At 49.1% G+C, this 18,483-nt stretch overlaps 1 protein-coding gene across 4 annotated transcripts in view; it reads right to left on the bottom strand.

The window, feature by feature from the left end:
- Positions 1–400: 400 nt before the first annotated feature.
- LOC118947673 (4-hydroxyphenylpyruvate dioxygenase-like protein) overlaps positions 401–18,483 on the bottom strand; it is a 51,192-nt gene continuing 33,109 nt past the window's right edge. The window contains exons 1-5 of one of the 4 annotated variants that reach the window (XM_090228910.1): positions 10,496–11,607; positions 9,922–10,088; positions 3,207–3,358; positions 1,782–1,918; positions 401–860 (exon numbers count right to left, since the gene is read on the bottom strand). In XM_090228910.1, the coding sequence (XP_090085036.1) occupies positions 668–860; positions 1,782–1,918; positions 3,207–3,358; positions 9,922–10,088; positions 10,496–11,202 (1,356 nt within the window). In that variant the 5' untranslated portion in view covers positions 11,203–11,607 and the 3' untranslated portion in view covers positions 401–667. Of the gene's footprint in view, positions 861–997; positions 1,401–1,781; positions 1,919–3,206; positions 3,359–9,921; positions 10,089–10,495; positions 11,608–18,483 lie in introns of those variants that run through there. The other 3 variants (XM_090228909.1, XM_090228912.1, XM_090228911.1) reach the window with 3 other exon arrangements.

Here is an 18,483-nt window from a genome sequence, read left to right as displayed (position 1 = left end):
TCCGTGTGGATCTGTCGTGGCGGTATGCGAATTGGAATGGGGCTCGGGTTTCCGGCGTGATGGTGTTGATGTGATCCATGATCATGTGAAATTAGAAATTAAAATACAAGACCTCCTTCAAGACGATTTGACAAGAGATCCTCATGAAGCTGGTTGAGTGAACGCCAAGAGTGTGGAAAACTGTAAAAGCAAATAAGAGGCTACTTTGAAGAATCTAAAATATATTTTCATGTTGTTTAACACTTTTTTTTTTTGTTTACTATATGATTTCATGTGTTATTTTATAGTTGTGATGTCTTCACTATTATACTACAACGTAGAAAATAGTACAAATAAAGAAAACTCAACTTGAGACCGGAACTGTAGCCCCGAGGTATAATATTCTGCCCACATGAATTCATTTGTAGTCATACATGATTTAATGAAAAATCATTAAACATACATATTTAATAACAGACTCATAAACACAATAATTAAATCATGCTTCCCCGGCGCTCCACAGCTTCCCCGGCGCTCCACAGCTTCCCCGGCGCTCCACAGCTTCCCCGGCGCTCCACAGCTTCCCCGGGAAACTCCGTGTATTTTAGCCTCACACAGATGAAAGAGTAGCGGAGGAAGGAGTTCGCTGTAAAACGTTACGCGCTGTGGCAGTGCTTCGGCTCTGGGGTTATGTTCTGTGAGTCGTGTTCTCTCCTTGTGCCTCAGTCTCTGCCCTCTCTGTGTCCATGTATGCCTGGACAGACCTCCACAGGGCTTGGATGTTCCCCTCTCCGAACCCTGACGCACCTCTCCTCTCGATTAGCTCCAGGAAGAAGGTGTCCTCTGAGAAGATGGGCTGGGTGAACGCCTGGAGCAGGTATCTGTTTAGAGGGAATGAGAAGATGGGCTTGGTGAACGCCTGGAGCAGGTATCTGTTTAGAGGGAATGAGAAGATGGGCTTGGTGAACGCCTGGAGCAGGTATCTGAGAATGAGAAGATGGGCTTGGTGAACACCTGGAGCAGGTATCTGTTTAGAGTGAATGAGAAGATGGGCTTGGTGAACGCCTGGAGCAGGTATCTGGGAAATAGAAGATGGGCTTGGTGAACGCCTGGAGCAGGTATCTGTTTAGAGGGAATGAGAAGATGGGCTTGGTGAACGCCTGGAGCAGGTATCTGGGAAATAGAAGATGGGCTTGGTGAACGCCTGGAGCAGGTATCTGTTTAGAGGGAATGAGAAGATGGGCTTGGTGAACGCCTGGAGCAGGTATCTGTTTAGAGGGAATGAGAAGATGGACTTGGTGAACGCCTGGAGCAGGTATCTGTTTAGAGGGAATGAGAAGATGGGCTTGGTGAACGCCTGGAGCAGGTATCTGTTTAGAGGGAATGAGAAGATGGGCTTGGTGAACGCCTGGAGCAGGTATCTGTTTGGAGGGAATGAGAAGAGAGGAAAACATAGGTTAGATATATTGGGTAGCTTCGACCTCAGTCAGTCAGTAAAAGGACACTGGGTGTCTCACTTCCTTGAAGGTGGTTTCTGATCATCATTAGAAAACATTTATACTCTGACTGACCGGTCTCTACACTCTGACCTCTACACTCTGACCTCTACACTCTGACCTCTACACTCTGACCTCTACACTCTGACCTCTACACTCTGACCTCTACACTCTGTGTTGTGATGAAGCAGAGCAGTAGACATACTGCGGTCTCACCAGAGCTGACATAAAGTACTATATTGAAAACCCACGACAGTCTTTAAAGAACACTAGCATTTGATACCTACAGGCTAATGAATCTGATACCTTTTCTTCTGCGTGTCCGTAGTCTGACAGGACGGGTCAGTCTGGACCTGGCACAGGTCTGTGTCCAGGAGGATGCTGTGCTGAGACAGCATCTGGGGGTCGTAACCTGCGTCCTCCATCTCTTGCTGCTTACCCACCTGCCACAGGACAGACACGGGGGTCAACGAGCACAGTGGTAGTAGACGTAACTTTCGACTTCCTGCCACAGGACAGACACAGTGGTAGTAGACATAACGTTCGACTTCCTGCCACAGGACAGACACAGGGGTCAACGAGCACAGTGGTAGTAGACGCAAAGTTCGACTTCCTGCCTGACTAGACGCGCAGGCGTTTCATTAACCAATGGTTGCGCGCGTGAGAGACGGACGGAAGCGCGTAAGAGACGGACGGACGCGCGTAAGAGACGGAAGGACAGACGCGCGTAAGAGACGGAAGGACGGACGCGCGTGAGAGACGGAAGGACGGACGCGCGTGAGGGACGGACGGACGCGCGTGAGAGACGGACGGACGGACGCGCGTGAGAGACGGAAGGACGGACGCGCGTGAGAGACGGAAGGACGGACGCGCGTGAGAGACGGAAGGACGGACGCGCGTGAGAGACGGACGGACGCGCGTGAGAGACGGACGGACGCGCGTGAGAGACGGACGGACGCGCGTGAGAGACGGAAGGACGGACGCGCGTGAGAGACGGAAGGACGGACGCGCGTGAGAGACGGAAGGACGGACGCGCGTGAGAGACGGAAGGACGGACGCGCGTGAGAGACGGAAGGACGGACGCGCGTGAGAGACGGACGCGCGTGAGAGACGGAAGGACGGACACGCGTGAGAGACGGAAGGACGGACACGCGTGAGAGACGGAAGGACGGACACGCGTGAGAGACGGAAGGACGGACACGCGTGAGAGACGGAAGGACGGACGCGCGTGAGAGACGGAAGGACGGACGCGCGTGAGAGACGGAAGGACGGACGCGCGTGAGAGACGGAAGGACGGACGCGCGTGAGAGACGGACTGACGGACACGCGTGAGAGACGGACGGACGCGCGTGAGAGACGGACGGACGGACGCGCGAGAGAGACGGACGGACGGACGCGCGAGAGAGACGGACGGACGGACGGACGGACGCGCGAGAGACGGAAGGACGGACGCGCGTGAGAGACGGAAGGACGGACGAGCGAGAGAGACGGAAGGACGGACGCGCGTGAGAGACGGACGGACATGAGTGAAGGAGATTGTAGATTATAAAAAGTGCGATAAAAAGTTAAATAAATGTATAATTATTAGGTGCAATCAATATGGTAGTAGCTACAATCTGCTCTCTGATTGGCTAAGGGGAAGTTTCACCATATTGCTTATCCCAATCAAATCCTCTAGGGGTTCCATTTGGGATGAGCCATTGAGTGCCATGGTGACCGAGTGAGACAAACCTCCGTGTAGTAGGCAGGCGGAGGAGAGAAGAAGTGGACTCCTGCCTGGCCCATGGTCTGTGCTGTGGAGACTATGTCCTGTGTGTACAATCCAATGTGCTGGATCCCTGGGCCTCCGTGCTGCTCCAGAAAGGTGTCCACCTGGTTACTGCCTGAAACAGACACCATTCAGACACCATTCAGACCGAGATAGACACCATTCAGGTCTCGGCAGGTGGTAATTAATTAGAATTCAAATTGGTCACGGGTAAATGCATTGGCTCTTTCTCTCAATCCATCATTTCCTCACATCGTCTCTCCTAACTAGAGGTTGACACCGGAAACAGGACACCCGCAGGATGTTACCCAACATCACAGCCAAGGACCCATCACTAACATTACAGCCAAGGACCCATCACTAACATTACAGCCAAGGTCCCATCACTAACATTACAGCCAAGGACCCATCACTAACATTACAGCCAAGGACCCATCACTAACATTACAGCCAAGGACCCATTACTAACATTACAGCCAAGGACCCATCACTAACATTACAGCCAAGGACCCATCACTAACATTACAGCCAAGGTCCCATCACTAACATTACAGCCAAGGACCCATCACTAACATTACAGCCAAGGACCCATCACTAACATTACAGCCAAGGACCCATTACTAACATTACAGCCAAGGACCCATCACTAACATTACAGCCAAGGACCCATCACTAACATTACAGCCAAGGACCCATCACTAACATTCCAGCCAAGGACCCATCACTAACATTCCAGCCAAGGACCCATCACTAACATCACAGCCAAGGACCCATCACAGCCAAGGACCCATCACTAACATTACAGCCAAGGACCCATCACCAACATAACAGCCAAGGACCCATCACAGCCAAGGACCCATCACTAACATTACAGCCAAGGACCCATCACTAACATTACAGCCAAGGACCCATCACTAACATTACAGTCAAGGTCCCATCACTAACATTACAGCCAAGGTCCCATCACTAACATTACAGCCAAGGACCCATTACTAACATTACAGCCAAGGACCCATCACTAACATTACAGCCAAGGTCCCATCACTAACATTACAGCCAAGGTCCCATCACTAACATTACAGCCAAGGTCCCATCACAGCCAAGGACCCATCACTAACATTACAGCCAAGGACCCATCACCAACATCACAGCCAAGGACCCATCACAGCCAAGGACCCATCACTAACATTACAGCCAAGGACCCATCACTAACATTACAGCCAAGGACCCATCACTAACATTACAGCCAAGGACCCATCACAGCCAAGGACCCATCACTAACATTACAGCCAAGGACCCATCACTAACATTACAGCCAAGGACCCATCACTAACATTACAGCCAAGGACCCATCACTAACATTACAGCCAAGGACCCATTACTAACATTACAGCCAAGGACCCATTACTAACATTACAGCCAAGGACCCATCACTAACATTACAGCCAAGGACCCATCACTAACATTACAGCCAAGGACCCATCACTAACATTCCAGCCAAGGACCCATCACTAACATTCCAGCCAAGGACCCATCACTAACATCACAGCCAAGGACCCATCACAGCCAAGGACCCATCACTAACATTACAGCCAAGGACCCATCACCAACATAACAGCCAAGGACCCATCACAGCCAAGGACCCATCACTAACATTACAGCCAAGGACCCATCACTAACATTACAGCCAAGGACCCATCACTAACATTACAGCCAAGGACCCATCACTAACATTACAGTCAAGGTCCCATCACTAACATTACAGCCAAGGTCCCATCACTAACATTACAGCCAAGGACCCATTACTAACATTACAGCCAAGGACCCATCACTAACATTACAGCCAAGGTCCCATCACTAACATTACAGCCAAGGTCCCATCACTAACATGACAGCCAAGGTCCCATCACTAACATTACAGCCAAGGACCCATCACTAACATTACAGCCAAGGACCCATCACCAACATCACAGCCAAGGACCCATCACAGCCAAGGACCCATCACTAACATTACAGCCAAGGACCCATCACTAACATTACAGCCAAGGACCCATCACTAACATTACAGCCAAGGACCCATCACAGCCAAGGACCCATCACTAACATTACAGCCAAGGACCCATCACTAACATTACAGCCAAGGACCCATCACTAACATTACAGCCAAGGACCCATCACTAACATTACAGCCAAGGACCCATCACTAACATTACAGCCAAGGACCCATCACTAACATTACAGCCAAGGACCCATCACTAACATTACAGCCAAGGACCCATCACTAACATTACAGCCAAGGACCCATCACTAACATCACAGCCAAGGACCCATCACAGCCAAGGACCCATCACTAACATTACAGCCAAGGTCCCATCACTAACATTACAGCCAAGGACCCATCACTAACATTACAGCCAAGGAAAGAACAACGTTTAAGCTAAATTTGATTGGTTTCTTTGTTGTCAAAGACAACTCCCAGTACACGACTTGTAAAAAAAAAAAAAAAATGTAATGCTGAGGTTTAATCAAATAGTCTACCAACAGAAGAGCTGGACAAGCGACATAGCTAAACCCCCAACTACTTTACCATCAAGCCCAATCAGCCTGAAGCAGCATAGCTAAACCCCCAACTACTTTACCATCAAGCCCAAGCAGCCTGAAGCAGCATAGCTAAACCCCCAACTACTTTACCATCAAGCCCAAGCAGCCTGAAGCAGCATAGCTAAACCCCCAACAACTTTACCATCAAGCCCAAGCAGCATAGCTAAACCCCCAACAACCTTACCATCAAGCCCAAGCAGCCTGAAGCAGCATAGCTAAACCCCCCAACGACTTTACCATCAAGCCCAAGCAGCATAGCTAAACCCCCCAACTACTTTACCATCAAGCCCAAGCAGCCTGAAGCAGCCTAGCCAAACCCCCAACAACCTTACCATCAAGCCCAAGCAGCCTGAAGCAGCATAGCTAAACCCCCAACAACCTTACCATCAAGCCCAAGCAGCCTGAAGCAGCATAGCTAAACCCCCCAACTACTTTACCATCAAGCCCAAGCAGCCTGAAGCAGCCTAGCTAAACCCCCAACAACCTTACCATCAAGCCCAAGCAGCCTGAAGCAGCATAGCTAAACCCCCCAACTACTTTACCATCAAGCCCAAGCAGCATAGCTAAACCCCCCCCAACAACTTTACCATCAAGCCCAAGCAGCATAGCTAAACCCCCCAACTACTTTACCATCAAGCCCAAGCAGCCTGAAGCAGCCTAGCTAAACCCACAACAACCTTACCATCAAGCCCAAGCAGCCTGAAGCAGCATAGCTAAACCCCCCCAACTACTTTACCATCAAGCCCAAGCAGCATAGCTAAACCCCCCAACTACTTTACCATCAAGCCCAAGCAGCATAGCTAAACCCCCCAACTACTTTACCATCAAGCCCAAGCAGCATAGCTAAACCCCCCAACTACTTTACCATCAAGCCCAAGCAACATAGCTAAACCCCCCAACTACTTTACCATCAAGCCCAAGCAGCCTAGCTAAACCCCCAACTACCTTACCATCAAGCCCAAGCAGCATAGCTAAACCCCCCAACAACTTTACCATCAAGCCCAAGCAGCCTCATAGCTAAACCCCCCAACTACTTTACCATCAAGCCCAAGCAGCCTCATAGCTAAACCCCCCAACAACTTTACCATCAAGCCCAAGCAGCCTCATAGCTAAACCCCCCAACTACTTTACCATCAAGCCCAAGCAGCCTGAAGCAGCATAGCTAAACCCCCCAACTACTTTACCATCAAGCCCAAGCAGCCTGAAGCAACATAGCTAAACCCCCCAACTACTTTACCATCAAGCCCAAGCAGCCTCATAGCTAAACCCCCCAACAACTTTACCATCAAGCCCAAGCAGCCTGAAGCAGCATAGCTAAACCCCCCAACTACTTTACCATCAAGCCCAAGCAGCCTGAAGCAACATAGCTAAACCCCCCAACTACTTTACCATCAAGCCCAAGCAGCCTGAAGCAGCATAGCTAAACCCCCCAACAACCTTACCATCAAGCCCAAGCAGCCTGAAGCAGCATAGCTAAACCCCCCAACTACTTTACCATCAAGCCCAAGCAGCCTGAAGCAGCATAGCTAAACCCCCCAACAACCTTACCATCAAGCCCAAGCAGCCTGAAGCAGCATAGCTAAACCCCCAACTACTTTACCATCAAGCCCAAGCAGCCTAGCTAAACCCCCAACTACTTTACCATCAAGCCCAAGCAGCCTAGCTAAACCCCCCAACAACCTTACCATCAAGCCCAAGCAGCCTGAAGCAGCATAGCTAACCCCCCAACAACTTTACCATCAAGCCCAAGCAGCCTCATAGCTAAACCCCCCAACTACTTTACCATCAAGCCCAAGCAGCCTGAAGCAGCATAGCTAAACCCTCCAACTACTTTACCATCAAGCCCAAGCAGCCTGAAGCAGCATAGCTAAACCCCCCAACTACTTTACCATCAATCCCAAGCAGCATAGCTAAACCCCCAACTACCTTACCATCAAGCCCAAGCAGCCTCATAGCTGAACACCCCAACTACTTTACCATCAAGCCCAAGCAGCCTGAAGCAGCATAGCTAAACCCCCCAACTACTTTACCATCAAGCCCAAGCAGCCTGAAGCAACATAGCTAAACCCCCCAACTACTTTACCATCAAGCCCAAGCAGCCTGAAGCAGCATAGCTAAACCCTCCAACAACCTTACCATCAAGCCCAAGCAGCCTGAAGCAGCATAGCTAAACCCTCCAACTACTTTACCATCAAGCCCAAGCAGCCTGAAGCCTCATAGCTAAACCCCCCAACAACCTTACCATCAAGCCCAAGCAGCCTGAAGCCTCATAGCTAAACCCCCCAACAACTTTACCATCAAGCCCAAGCAGCCTGAAGCAGCATAGCTAAACCCTCCAACAACTTTACCGTCAAGCCCAAGCAGCCTGAAGCAGCATAGCTAAACCCCCCAACAACCTTACCATCAAGCCCAAGCAGCCTGAAGCAGCATAGCTAAACCCCCCAACAACCTTACCATCAAGCCCAAGCAGCCTGAAGCAGCATAGCTAAACCCCCCAACAACCTTACCATCAAGCCCAAATGAAACAAAAATAGATTGACTTGTGCTGCCGCTTTAGGTGTTCTTGTATTTATTTAGGTTGACGTTGTAAATGTTAATCTGTTGAAAATGTTAACATGTGCGCAGTGCTCAGGGTGTAGGCCACAGATTTACACTAGTAGTGAACAGATCATCCTGCAGGGGGCGCTGTCCTCATCCTCCAGCCACCTATTTAAGTCCTTTAGAATACTTCTCATCCAGAGAGATATAGGCCTGTGTAACCGATGTGAAATGGCTAGCTAGTTAGCGATGGTGCGGCGCTAATAGCAGGGTAGCCTAGTGGTTAGAGCGTTGGACTAGTAAATGGAAGGTTGCAAGTTCAAACCCCCGAGCTGACAAGGTATCTGTCGTTCTGCCCCTGAACAAGGCAGTTAACCCACTGTTCCTAGGCCGTCATTGAAAATAAGAATTTGTTCTTAACTGACTTGCCTAGTTAAATAAAGCTAAAAAATATATATATATATATATATATATATATATATATATATATATATCGTTTCAATCTGTGACATCACTCGCTTTGAGAGGCCTTGAAGTAGTTGTTTCCCCTTTGCTCGGCAAGGGCCGCGGGTTTTGTGGTGCGACAGGTAACGATGCTTTGTGGGTGTCAGTTGTCGATGTGTGCAGAGGGTCCCTGGTTCGAGTCCAGGTAGGGACGACGAGTGGGACGGAAGCGAAAACTGTTACACCTACAGTCAGAACATTTAACTACAATTAGACAATACAACCACATATCACAGTCGCAATATTACATTATTTGTAATAGTTCTTAAACATAATAACCTACATATTTCTGCGCACGGGACCGGACGGACTTTTATCAGGAAGGGACAGGACAGTTCTGGGGTTATAGAACTGTTGCCGGATCAGGACAGTACAGGGGGAAATTTTTTGTTGACAGGACTGAATGTTCATTCCCGTGTCAACCTCTACTCCTAACCTCCTCAAATCCTATTAAAGATGAGGGACCAGTGGTTAAGGGCGCTGTACTGCAGCGCCAGCTGTGCCATCAGAGACTCTGGGTTCGCGCCTAGGCTCTGTCGTAACCGGCCGCGACCGGGAGGTCCGTGGGGCGACGCACAATTGGCCTAGCGTCGTCCGGGTTAGGGAGGGCTTGGTCGGTAGGGATGTCCTTGTCTCATCGTGCACCAGCGACTCCTGTGGGGGGCCGGGGTCGCCAGGTACACAGTGTTTCCTCCGACACATTGGTGTGGCTGGCTTCCGGGTTGGACGCGCGCTGTGTTAAGAAGCAGTACGGCTGGTTGGGTTGTGTATCGGAGGATGCATGACTTTCAACCTTCGTCTCTCCCGAGCCCGTACGGGAGTTGTAGCGATGAGACAAGATAGTAGCTACTACAACAATTGGATACCACGAAATTGGGGAGAAAAAGGGGTAAATCAAAAAAAAAAAAAAAAAAAAAAAATGATGAGGGACCTTTGACCTTCCAAAATAGGTGAGAAAGAGGAGAAGATAGGATTTGAGGAAGCACGGAAAAACATTTTAAGAAATGAGCGGTATGACTCTCTGAAAGTGACGACCTTGGTCAGGCAGCGACTCCGCAATGACAAACTTGCAGTCCGGTTGTTGGTCATCTGTGAAGGGAAGCTTGATTCCGGTCTGGCTGCATTTCCAGTACTCCATGGCTGTGAGACGCAGTCCAATGCCCTCCGTGTTCAGAACATAGCCCTCGTCCACATCCTCATTACTAAGGGAAACAGACAGAGTACATTTATTTATTGTCCCAGGTGGGACATTTGTAAAAAGATGGGGGAAAAAAACAACACTTACAGAAAGAGCATCTATTTGTCTTCATTGTTGATCTCATAGACATGCTATTTAATTGGTTTTAAAATGCCTAATTACATGGTTTATCCTAATAGCGTAGCCTGGGTACCAAACCCAGTTTGTGCTATCATTCCACATGTTTGGCTTATGACACAGAGTGGCGTGACAGCACTAACAGGTCTGGTGCCCAACCCAAACAAAAAAAAAATTTCTATACTCACAATAACTTTCATATCACATGATCAATAATGATCAATAATCATCTAACAATTCATTATTTTCAAATTGCAGAATCATTACATAAAAATAAATAAAAAGCCACTTAACCTGTTAATGAAGAACCTCTGGAAGCCAAAGTGCCTCTCATACCAGCTCATCACTTGCGGTGTGCACCGTCTCGGACAAGCATAGGTGATGTGATCAAAATGAGTGACTGGACAGGAAGACTCTGTACTCTTAGACAACGGTGTGCCGTTTTCCGTTACGTTTTCAACATCCTGAAACCCAGGTAAGAAACTCCCCTTGTATTTACTCGTGTCAATGAGCGTGTGGTTCACATTTCCCATGATTGATTTGACGACTGAATAGGTGACAATCCCTTTCTCGTCACACACCTCTGTCGGAGGCACCAAGAAATCGCAGCCAAGGTTGCGAAGGGACTTGAATGACCTTTCCACGTCTTCTACTTCGAAACAGACGTTAGACGCGGTGTCGACGGAATAGTGTGGGTTGACATCGTAGAGACATTTCGGATCCTTGTCGTTCTTTATCCCGGTTTGAATGTTGTTCGTCCATCCCGGTTCCGATTCTGAAGGAGAAATACCTCTCTTGCTCGATAGTGTTACTCCATTCAATGGTCTTTCATTGACGACGAAAACTGCCGCTCCTTTCCTGAAAGCCAACTGTTTTGACTTCTCCGTCAACCTCGCAACAAATAAATTAAACTTAAATTTAGAAACAAGTTCATACGCTATTTTATCCACGTTTGTAACGTGAAGTGAAATGTGGTGTAACCGGCTCAAGGAGGCTGCCATCTTGTTATGATGGTAGGCTGGCGCGTGTGTGTCACCGAAAAGAAAAATACTTTATATAGGATCCAGTTTGACAATTAATGCTAATACAATGCTAAATATAAATAACCCCCGCTTAAATAAAAATAACCAATCACTGTGTGTCTGACTGGGCCAGGCGAGTGTCGCTGCCGTTGGGCATTACATCTGTCAGTCTCTCTCCCAGCCAATGACATTTGGTCCAGTCCGTTCTAACTTCCGCTGGGGCCCCCAGCTTCCCATCTCTGTTTCGTGGTGACATCTGGATGTATATAAAAATAACAAATTATTCAAACGTTGAACTCATTGTTATGCATGAATGGTTATGATAACTGACTAGTTAGTACTTAGCATTAACAAACTGGAGACGAACCACCATTTGTCTTGCGCAAGGATTTAATGACGGAAACAAAACCTACGAAAAATTAAAAATGTTGGTTGTGTATTTCTTAAACTGCTGCATTGTCCAATTGGAATTAATATTAATATCATTCTAGTGGTGTCCTATTATATGAACATACTAACATTATATAATTAATATAATTCATATCATTCTAGTGGTGTCCTATTATATGAACATACTAACATTATATAATGAATATATTAATATTATACTAACATTATATAATTAATATATTAATATCATTCTAATGGTGTATGGTATCCTATTATATGAACATACTAACATATAATTAATAAATTAATATTATACTAACATTATATAACTACTACATGAATATTACACTAACATTATACTATTATATTAACATTATACTTTGTATTTAATGTTATAATATTATACTCATTGATATGAATTACTCATTTATATGAATTACTCGTCCAGGGTGAGGATAGTAGCCTAGTGGTTAGAGTGTTGGACTAGTAACTGGAAGGTTGCAAGTTCAAATCCCTGAGCTGACAAGTTGTTCTGCCCCTGAACAAGGCAGTTAAACCACTAGGCCGTCATTGTAAATAAGAATTTGTTATTAACTGACTTGCCTCGTTAAATAAAGGTACAAAAATAAATAGTGCATCTGCAGTAGACAGATGTAAACTGAGTCAGGATGCCACCCCAATTGTTGTATTATTTTAAGAGGACACATTTCTTCCTGTATTCTACTGGTCAGATGGTTCCAGAGATTCTTGCTACCAGTGACATTGCGCCAATATGTCCTCCTTCTTGCCAGCCTCCTCCTTCTATTTTACTAAAAGGTATTGTTATAAATTTTGTTCAGTAAACTTGTTTACATAAAGTGTGGCGTGGGTTGTGTGGGTGGCTGGTGTATTGCTGGTGGGGGGGGGGGGGGGGGGGGGGGGGGGTCCAGGGCCAAAAGTCCAGGGCCAAAAGTCCAGGGCCATTTTTCATTCCCAGTCCGTCCCTACTCAGAGCAGTCGTCTCTCAGGGTCTCTATGCTGCTCCCTGCTCAGAGCAGTAGTCTCTCAAGGTCTCTATGCTGCTCCCTGCTCAGAGCAGTCGTCTCTCAGGGTCTCTATGCTGCTCCCTGCTCAGAGCAGTCGTCTCTCAGGGTCTCTATGCTGCTCCCTGCTCAGAGCAGTCGTCTCTCAGGGTCTCTATGCTGCTCCCTACTGATAGGTCGTCTCTCAGGGTCTCTATGCTGCTCCCTGCTGATAGGTCATCTCTCAGGGTCTCTATGCTGCTCCCTGCTCAGAGCAGTCGTCTCTCAGTGTCTCTATGCTGCCCCCTGCTGATAGGTCATCTCTCAGGGTCTCTATGCTGCCCCCTACTGATAGGGCATCGCTCAGTGTCTCTATACTGCCCCCTACTGATAGGTCATCTCTCAGGGTCTCTATGCTGCCCCCTACTGATAGGTCATCTCTCAGGGTCTCTATGCTGCCCCCTACTGATAGGTTGTCTCTTAGGGTCTCTATGCTGCCCCCTACTGATAGGTTGTCTCTCAGGGTCTCCATACTGCCCCCTACTGATAGGTCGTCTCTCAGGGTCTCTATGCTGCTCCCTGCTCAGAGCAGTCGTCTCTCAGTGTCTCTATGCTGCCCCCTGCTCAGAGCAGTCATCTCTCAGGGTCTCTATGCTGCTCCCTGCTCAGAGCAGTAGTCTCTCAGTGTCTCTATGCTGCCCCCTGCTCAGAGCAGTCATCTCTCAGGATCTCTATGCTGCCCCCTGCTCAGAGCAGTAGTCTCTCAGGGTCTCTATGCTGCCCCCTGCTCAGAGCAGTAGTCTCTCAGTGTCTCTATGCTGCCCCCTGCTGATAGGTCATCTCTCAGGGTCTCTATGCTGCCCCCTGCTCAGAGCAGTAGTCTCTCAGTGTCTCTATGCTGCCCCCTGCTGATAGGTAATCTCTCAGGGTCTCTATGCTGCCCCCTGCTCAGAGCAGTCATCTCTCAGGGTCTCTATGCTGCCCCCTACTGATAGGTCATCTCTCAGGGTCTCTATGCTGCCCCCTGCTAAGAGCAGTAGTCTCTCAGGGTCTCTATGCTGCCCCCTGCTCAGAGCAGTAGTCTCTCAGGGTCTCTATGCTGCCCCCTGCTAAGAGCAGTAGTCTCTCAGGGTCTCTATGCTGCCCCCTGCTCAAAGCAGTAGTCTCTCAGTGTCTCTATGCTGCCCCCTGCTAAGAGCAGTAGTCTCTCAGGGTCTCTATGCTGCCCCCTGCTAAGAGTAGTAGTCTCTCAGGGTCTCTATGCTGCCCCCTACTGATAGGTCATCTCTCAGGGTCTCTATGCTGCTCCCTGCTGATAGGTCATCTCTCAGGGTCTCTATGCTGCTCCCTGCTCAGAGCAGTCGTCTCTCAGTGTCTCTATGCTGCCCCCTGCTGATAGGTCATCTCTCAGGGTCTCTATGCTGCTCCCTGCTCAGAGCAGTCGTCTCTCAGTGTCTCTATGCTGCCCCCTGCTGATAGGTCATCTCTCAGTGTCTCTATGCTGCTCCCTACTGATAGGTCATCTCTCAGTGTCTCTATGCTGCCCCCTGCTGATAGGTCATCTCTCAGTGTCTCTATACTGCCCCCTACTGATAGGTCATCTCTCAGGGTCTCTATGCTGCTCCCTGCTGATAGGTCATCTCTCAGGGTCTCTATGCTGCCCCCTGCTGTTAGGTCATCTCTCAGGGTCTCTATGCTGCCCCCTGCTGATAGGTCATCTCTCAGGGTCTCTATGCTGCCCCCTACTGATAGGTCATCTCTCAGTGTCTCTATGCTGCCCCCTGCTGATAGGTAGCTGACTAGCGTACCACTAACTAGCTAGCCATTTCACACCGGTTGCACAGATACATCTGTGACAATTCCTGCTACTGTAGGAGAGAGTGATAAACTGTCTTTCGTACGCAAGAGACAGACAGACAGACAGACAGACAGACAGACAGACAGACAGACAGACAGACAACCAACCAGCAGTCCTGTATTGGTCAGTTGGTAGAGCTTGGCTCTTGCAACTCCTCGATTGTGGGTTCGATTCCGAGGGCCCACCCGTATTGTATTCATGACCTTTAGTGGCATCTGCTAAACCAACCTTGTTCTTCGCTGATGTGAATAAGTTGAGCCAGTTGGGAGTTGAAGAATGCGGTTCCATGAGGTTCCAGTCCTCTGTGTGCTTGACTGGACAAGGTCCTTCAAACACAGAGCTTCAACACGTCTCATGTAAATACTGACAGAGAATGACATACTACAACAGGAGCAGAGAAGGCCAAGACACTCACTATATGAGATCTGTTGAGACATATGTACTTGCTTGGACAAAATTCAGAGTTAGTTTTTCTAGAAAGTGCAGTTCTACTTCAGGCACATTACTCTAGATCCAGCATGGTGTATGGCAGATGCATTGGGGATTTTATCATGGCATTTTTATGTATGCAAAGCCACTATACCTATTTATATTTTCTGCCTACATTTACTTCACTACATTCCTAAAGAAAATAATGCACTTTTTACTCCATACATTTTCCCTGACCCCAAAAAGTACTTACATTTTGAAAGGAACATTTAAAATTTTGAAAGGAACTTATCAAAAGCACATACATCCCTGGTCATCCCTACTACCTCTGATCTGGAGGACTCACTAAACAGAGAACATCCCTGGTCATCCCTACTGCCTCTGATCTGGAGGACTCACTAAACAGAGAACATCCCTGGTCATCCCTACTGCCTCTGATCTGGAGGACTCACTAAACAGAGAACATCCCTGGTCATCCCTACTGCCTCTGATCTGGAGGACTCACTAAACAGAGAACATCCCTGGTCATCCCTACTGCCTCTGATCTGGAGGACTCACTAAACAGAGAACATCCCTGGTCATCCCTACTGCCTCTGATCTGGAGGACTCACTAAACAGAGAACATCCCTGGTCATCCCTACTGCCTCTGATCTGGAAGACTCACTAAACAGAGAACATCCCTGGTCCTCCCTACTGCCTCTGATCTGGCGGACCCACTAAACAGAGAACATCCCTGGTCCTCCCTACTGCCTCTGATCTGGCGGACCCACTAAACAGAGAACATCCCTGGTCCTCCCTACTGCCTCTGATCTGGCGGACCCACTAAACAGAGAACATCCCTGGTCCTCCCTACTGCCTCTGATCTGGCGGACCCACTAAACAGAGAACATCCCTGGTCCTCCCTACTGCCTCTGATCTGGCGGACCCACTAAACAGAGAACATCCCTGGTCATCCCTACTGCCTCTGATCTGGAGGACTCACTAAACAGAGAACATCCCTGGTCATCCCTACTGCCTCTGATCTGGAGGACTCACTAAACAGAGAACATCCCTGGTCATCCCTACTGCCTCTGATCTGGCGGACCCACTAAACAGAGAACATCCCTGGTCCTCCCTACTGCCTCTGATCTGGCGGACCCACTAAACAGAGAACATCCCTGGTCATCCCTACTGCCTCTGATCTGGCGGACCCACTAAACAGAGAACATCCCTGGTCCTCCCTACTGCCTCTGATCTGGCGGACTCACTAAACAGAGAACATCCCTGGTCATCCCTACTGCCTCTGATCTGGAAGACTCACTAAACAGAGAACATCCCTTGTCCTCCCTACTGCCTCTGATCTGGCGGACCCACTAAACAGAGAACATCCCTGGTCATCCCTACTGCCTCTGATCTGGCGGACCCACTAAACAGAGAACATCCCTGGTCATCCCTACTGCCTCTGATCTGGCGGACCCACTAAACAGAGAACATCCCTGGTCATCCCTACTGCCTCTGATCTGGCGGACCCACTAAACAGAGAACATCCCTGGTCCTCCCTACTGCCTCTGATCTGGCGGACCCACTAAACAGAGAACATCCCTGGTCATCCCTACTGCCTCTGATCCGGAGGATTCACTAAACAGAGAACATCCCTGGTCATCCCTACTGCCTCTGATCTGGCGGACCCACTAAACAGAGAACATCCCTGGTCATCCCTACTGCCTCTGATCTGGCGGACCCACTAAACAGAGAACATCCCTGGTCCTCCCTACTGCCTCTGATCTGGCGGACCCACTAAACAGAGAACATCCCTGGTCATACCTACTGCCTCTGATCTGGAGGACTCACTAAACAGAGAACATCCCTGGTCATCCCTACTGCCTCTGATCTGGAGGACTCACTAAACAGAGAACAACCCTGGTCATCCCTACTGCCTCTGATCTGGAGGACTCACTAAACAGAGAACATCCCTGGTCATCCCTACTGCCTCTGGTCTGGAGGACTCACTAAACAGAGAACATCCCTGGTCATCCCTACTGCCTCTGATCTGGAGGACTCACTAAACAGAGAGCATCCCTGGTCATCCCTACTGCCTCTGATCTGGAGGACTCACTAAACAGAGAACATCCCTCGTCATCCCTACTGCCTCTGATCTGGAGGACTCACTAAACAGAGAACATCCCTGGTCATCCCTACTGCCTCTGATCTGGAAGACTCACTAAACAGAGAACATCCCTGGTCCTCCCTACTGCCTCTGATCTGGCGGACCCACTAAACAGAGAACATCCCTGGTCCTCCCTACTGCCTCTGATCTGGCGGACCCACTAAACAGAGAACATCCCTGGTCATCCCTACTGCCTCTGATCTGGCGGACCCACTAAACAAAGAACATCCCTGGTCCTCCCTACTGCCTCTGATCTGGCGGACCCACTAAACAGAGAACATCCCTCGTCATCCCTACTGCCTCTGATCTGGAGGACTCACTAAACAGAGAACATCCCTGGTCATCCCTACTGCCTCTGATCTGGCGGACCCACTAAACAGAGAACATCCCTGGTCCTCCCTACTGCCTCTGATCTGGCGGACCCACTAAACAGAGAACATCCCTGGTCATCCCTACTACCTCTGATCTGGAGGACTCACTAAACAGAGAACAACCCTGGTCATTCCTACTGCCTCTGATCTGGAGGACTCACTAAACAGAGAACATCCCTGGTCATCCCTACTGCCTCTGATCTGGAGGACTCACTAAACAGAGAACATCCCTGGTCATCCCTACTGCCTCTGATCTGGAAGACTCACTAAACAGAGAACATCCCTGGTCCTCCCTACTGCCTCTGATCTGGCGGACCCACTAAACAGAGAACATCCCTGGTCATCCCTACTGCCTCTGATCTGGCGGACCCACTAAACAGAGAACATCCCTGGTCCTCCCTACTGCCTCTGATCTGGCGGACCCACTAAACAGAGAACATCCCTGGTCATCCCTACTGCCTCTGATCTGGCGGACCCACTAAACAGAGAACATCCCTGGTCATCCCTACTGCCTCTGATCTGGAGGACTCACTAAACAGAGAACATCCCTGGTCATCCCTACTGCCTCTGATCTGGAGGACTCACTAAACAGAGAACAACCCTGGTCATCCCTACTGCCTCTGATCTGGAGGACTCACTAAACAGAGAACATCCCTGGTCATCCCTACTGCCTCTGGTCTGGAGGACTCACTAAACAGAGAACATCCCTGGTCATCCCTACTGCCTCTGATCTGGAGGACTCACTAAACAGAGAACATCCCTGGTCCTCCCTACTGCCTCTTATCTGGCGGACCCACTAAACAGAGAACATCCCTGGTCATCCCTACTGCCTCTGATCTGGCGGACCCACTAAACAGAGAACATCCCTGGTCATCCCTACTACCTCTGATCTGGCGGACCCACTAAACAGAGAACATCCCTGGTCCTCCCTACTGCCTCTGATCTGGCGGACCCACTAAACAGAGAACATCCCTGGTCATCCCTACTGCCTCTGATCTGTAGGATTCACTAAACAGAGAACATCCCTGGTCCTCCCTACTGCCTCTGATCTGGCGGACCCACTAA

The sequence above is a fragment of the Oncorhynchus mykiss genome, unplaced genomic scaffold (assembly GCF_057628025.1).
Source record: "Oncorhynchus mykiss isolate SJ-2025 unplaced genomic scaffold, ASM5762802v1 scaffold103, whole genome shotgun sequence".
Taxonomy (NCBI): Eukaryota; Metazoa; Chordata; class Actinopteri; order Salmoniformes; family Salmonidae; genus Oncorhynchus; species Oncorhynchus mykiss.
Note: the sequence above shows the minus strand (reverse complement) of the source record. Positions and strands in the feature narration are given on the sequence as shown.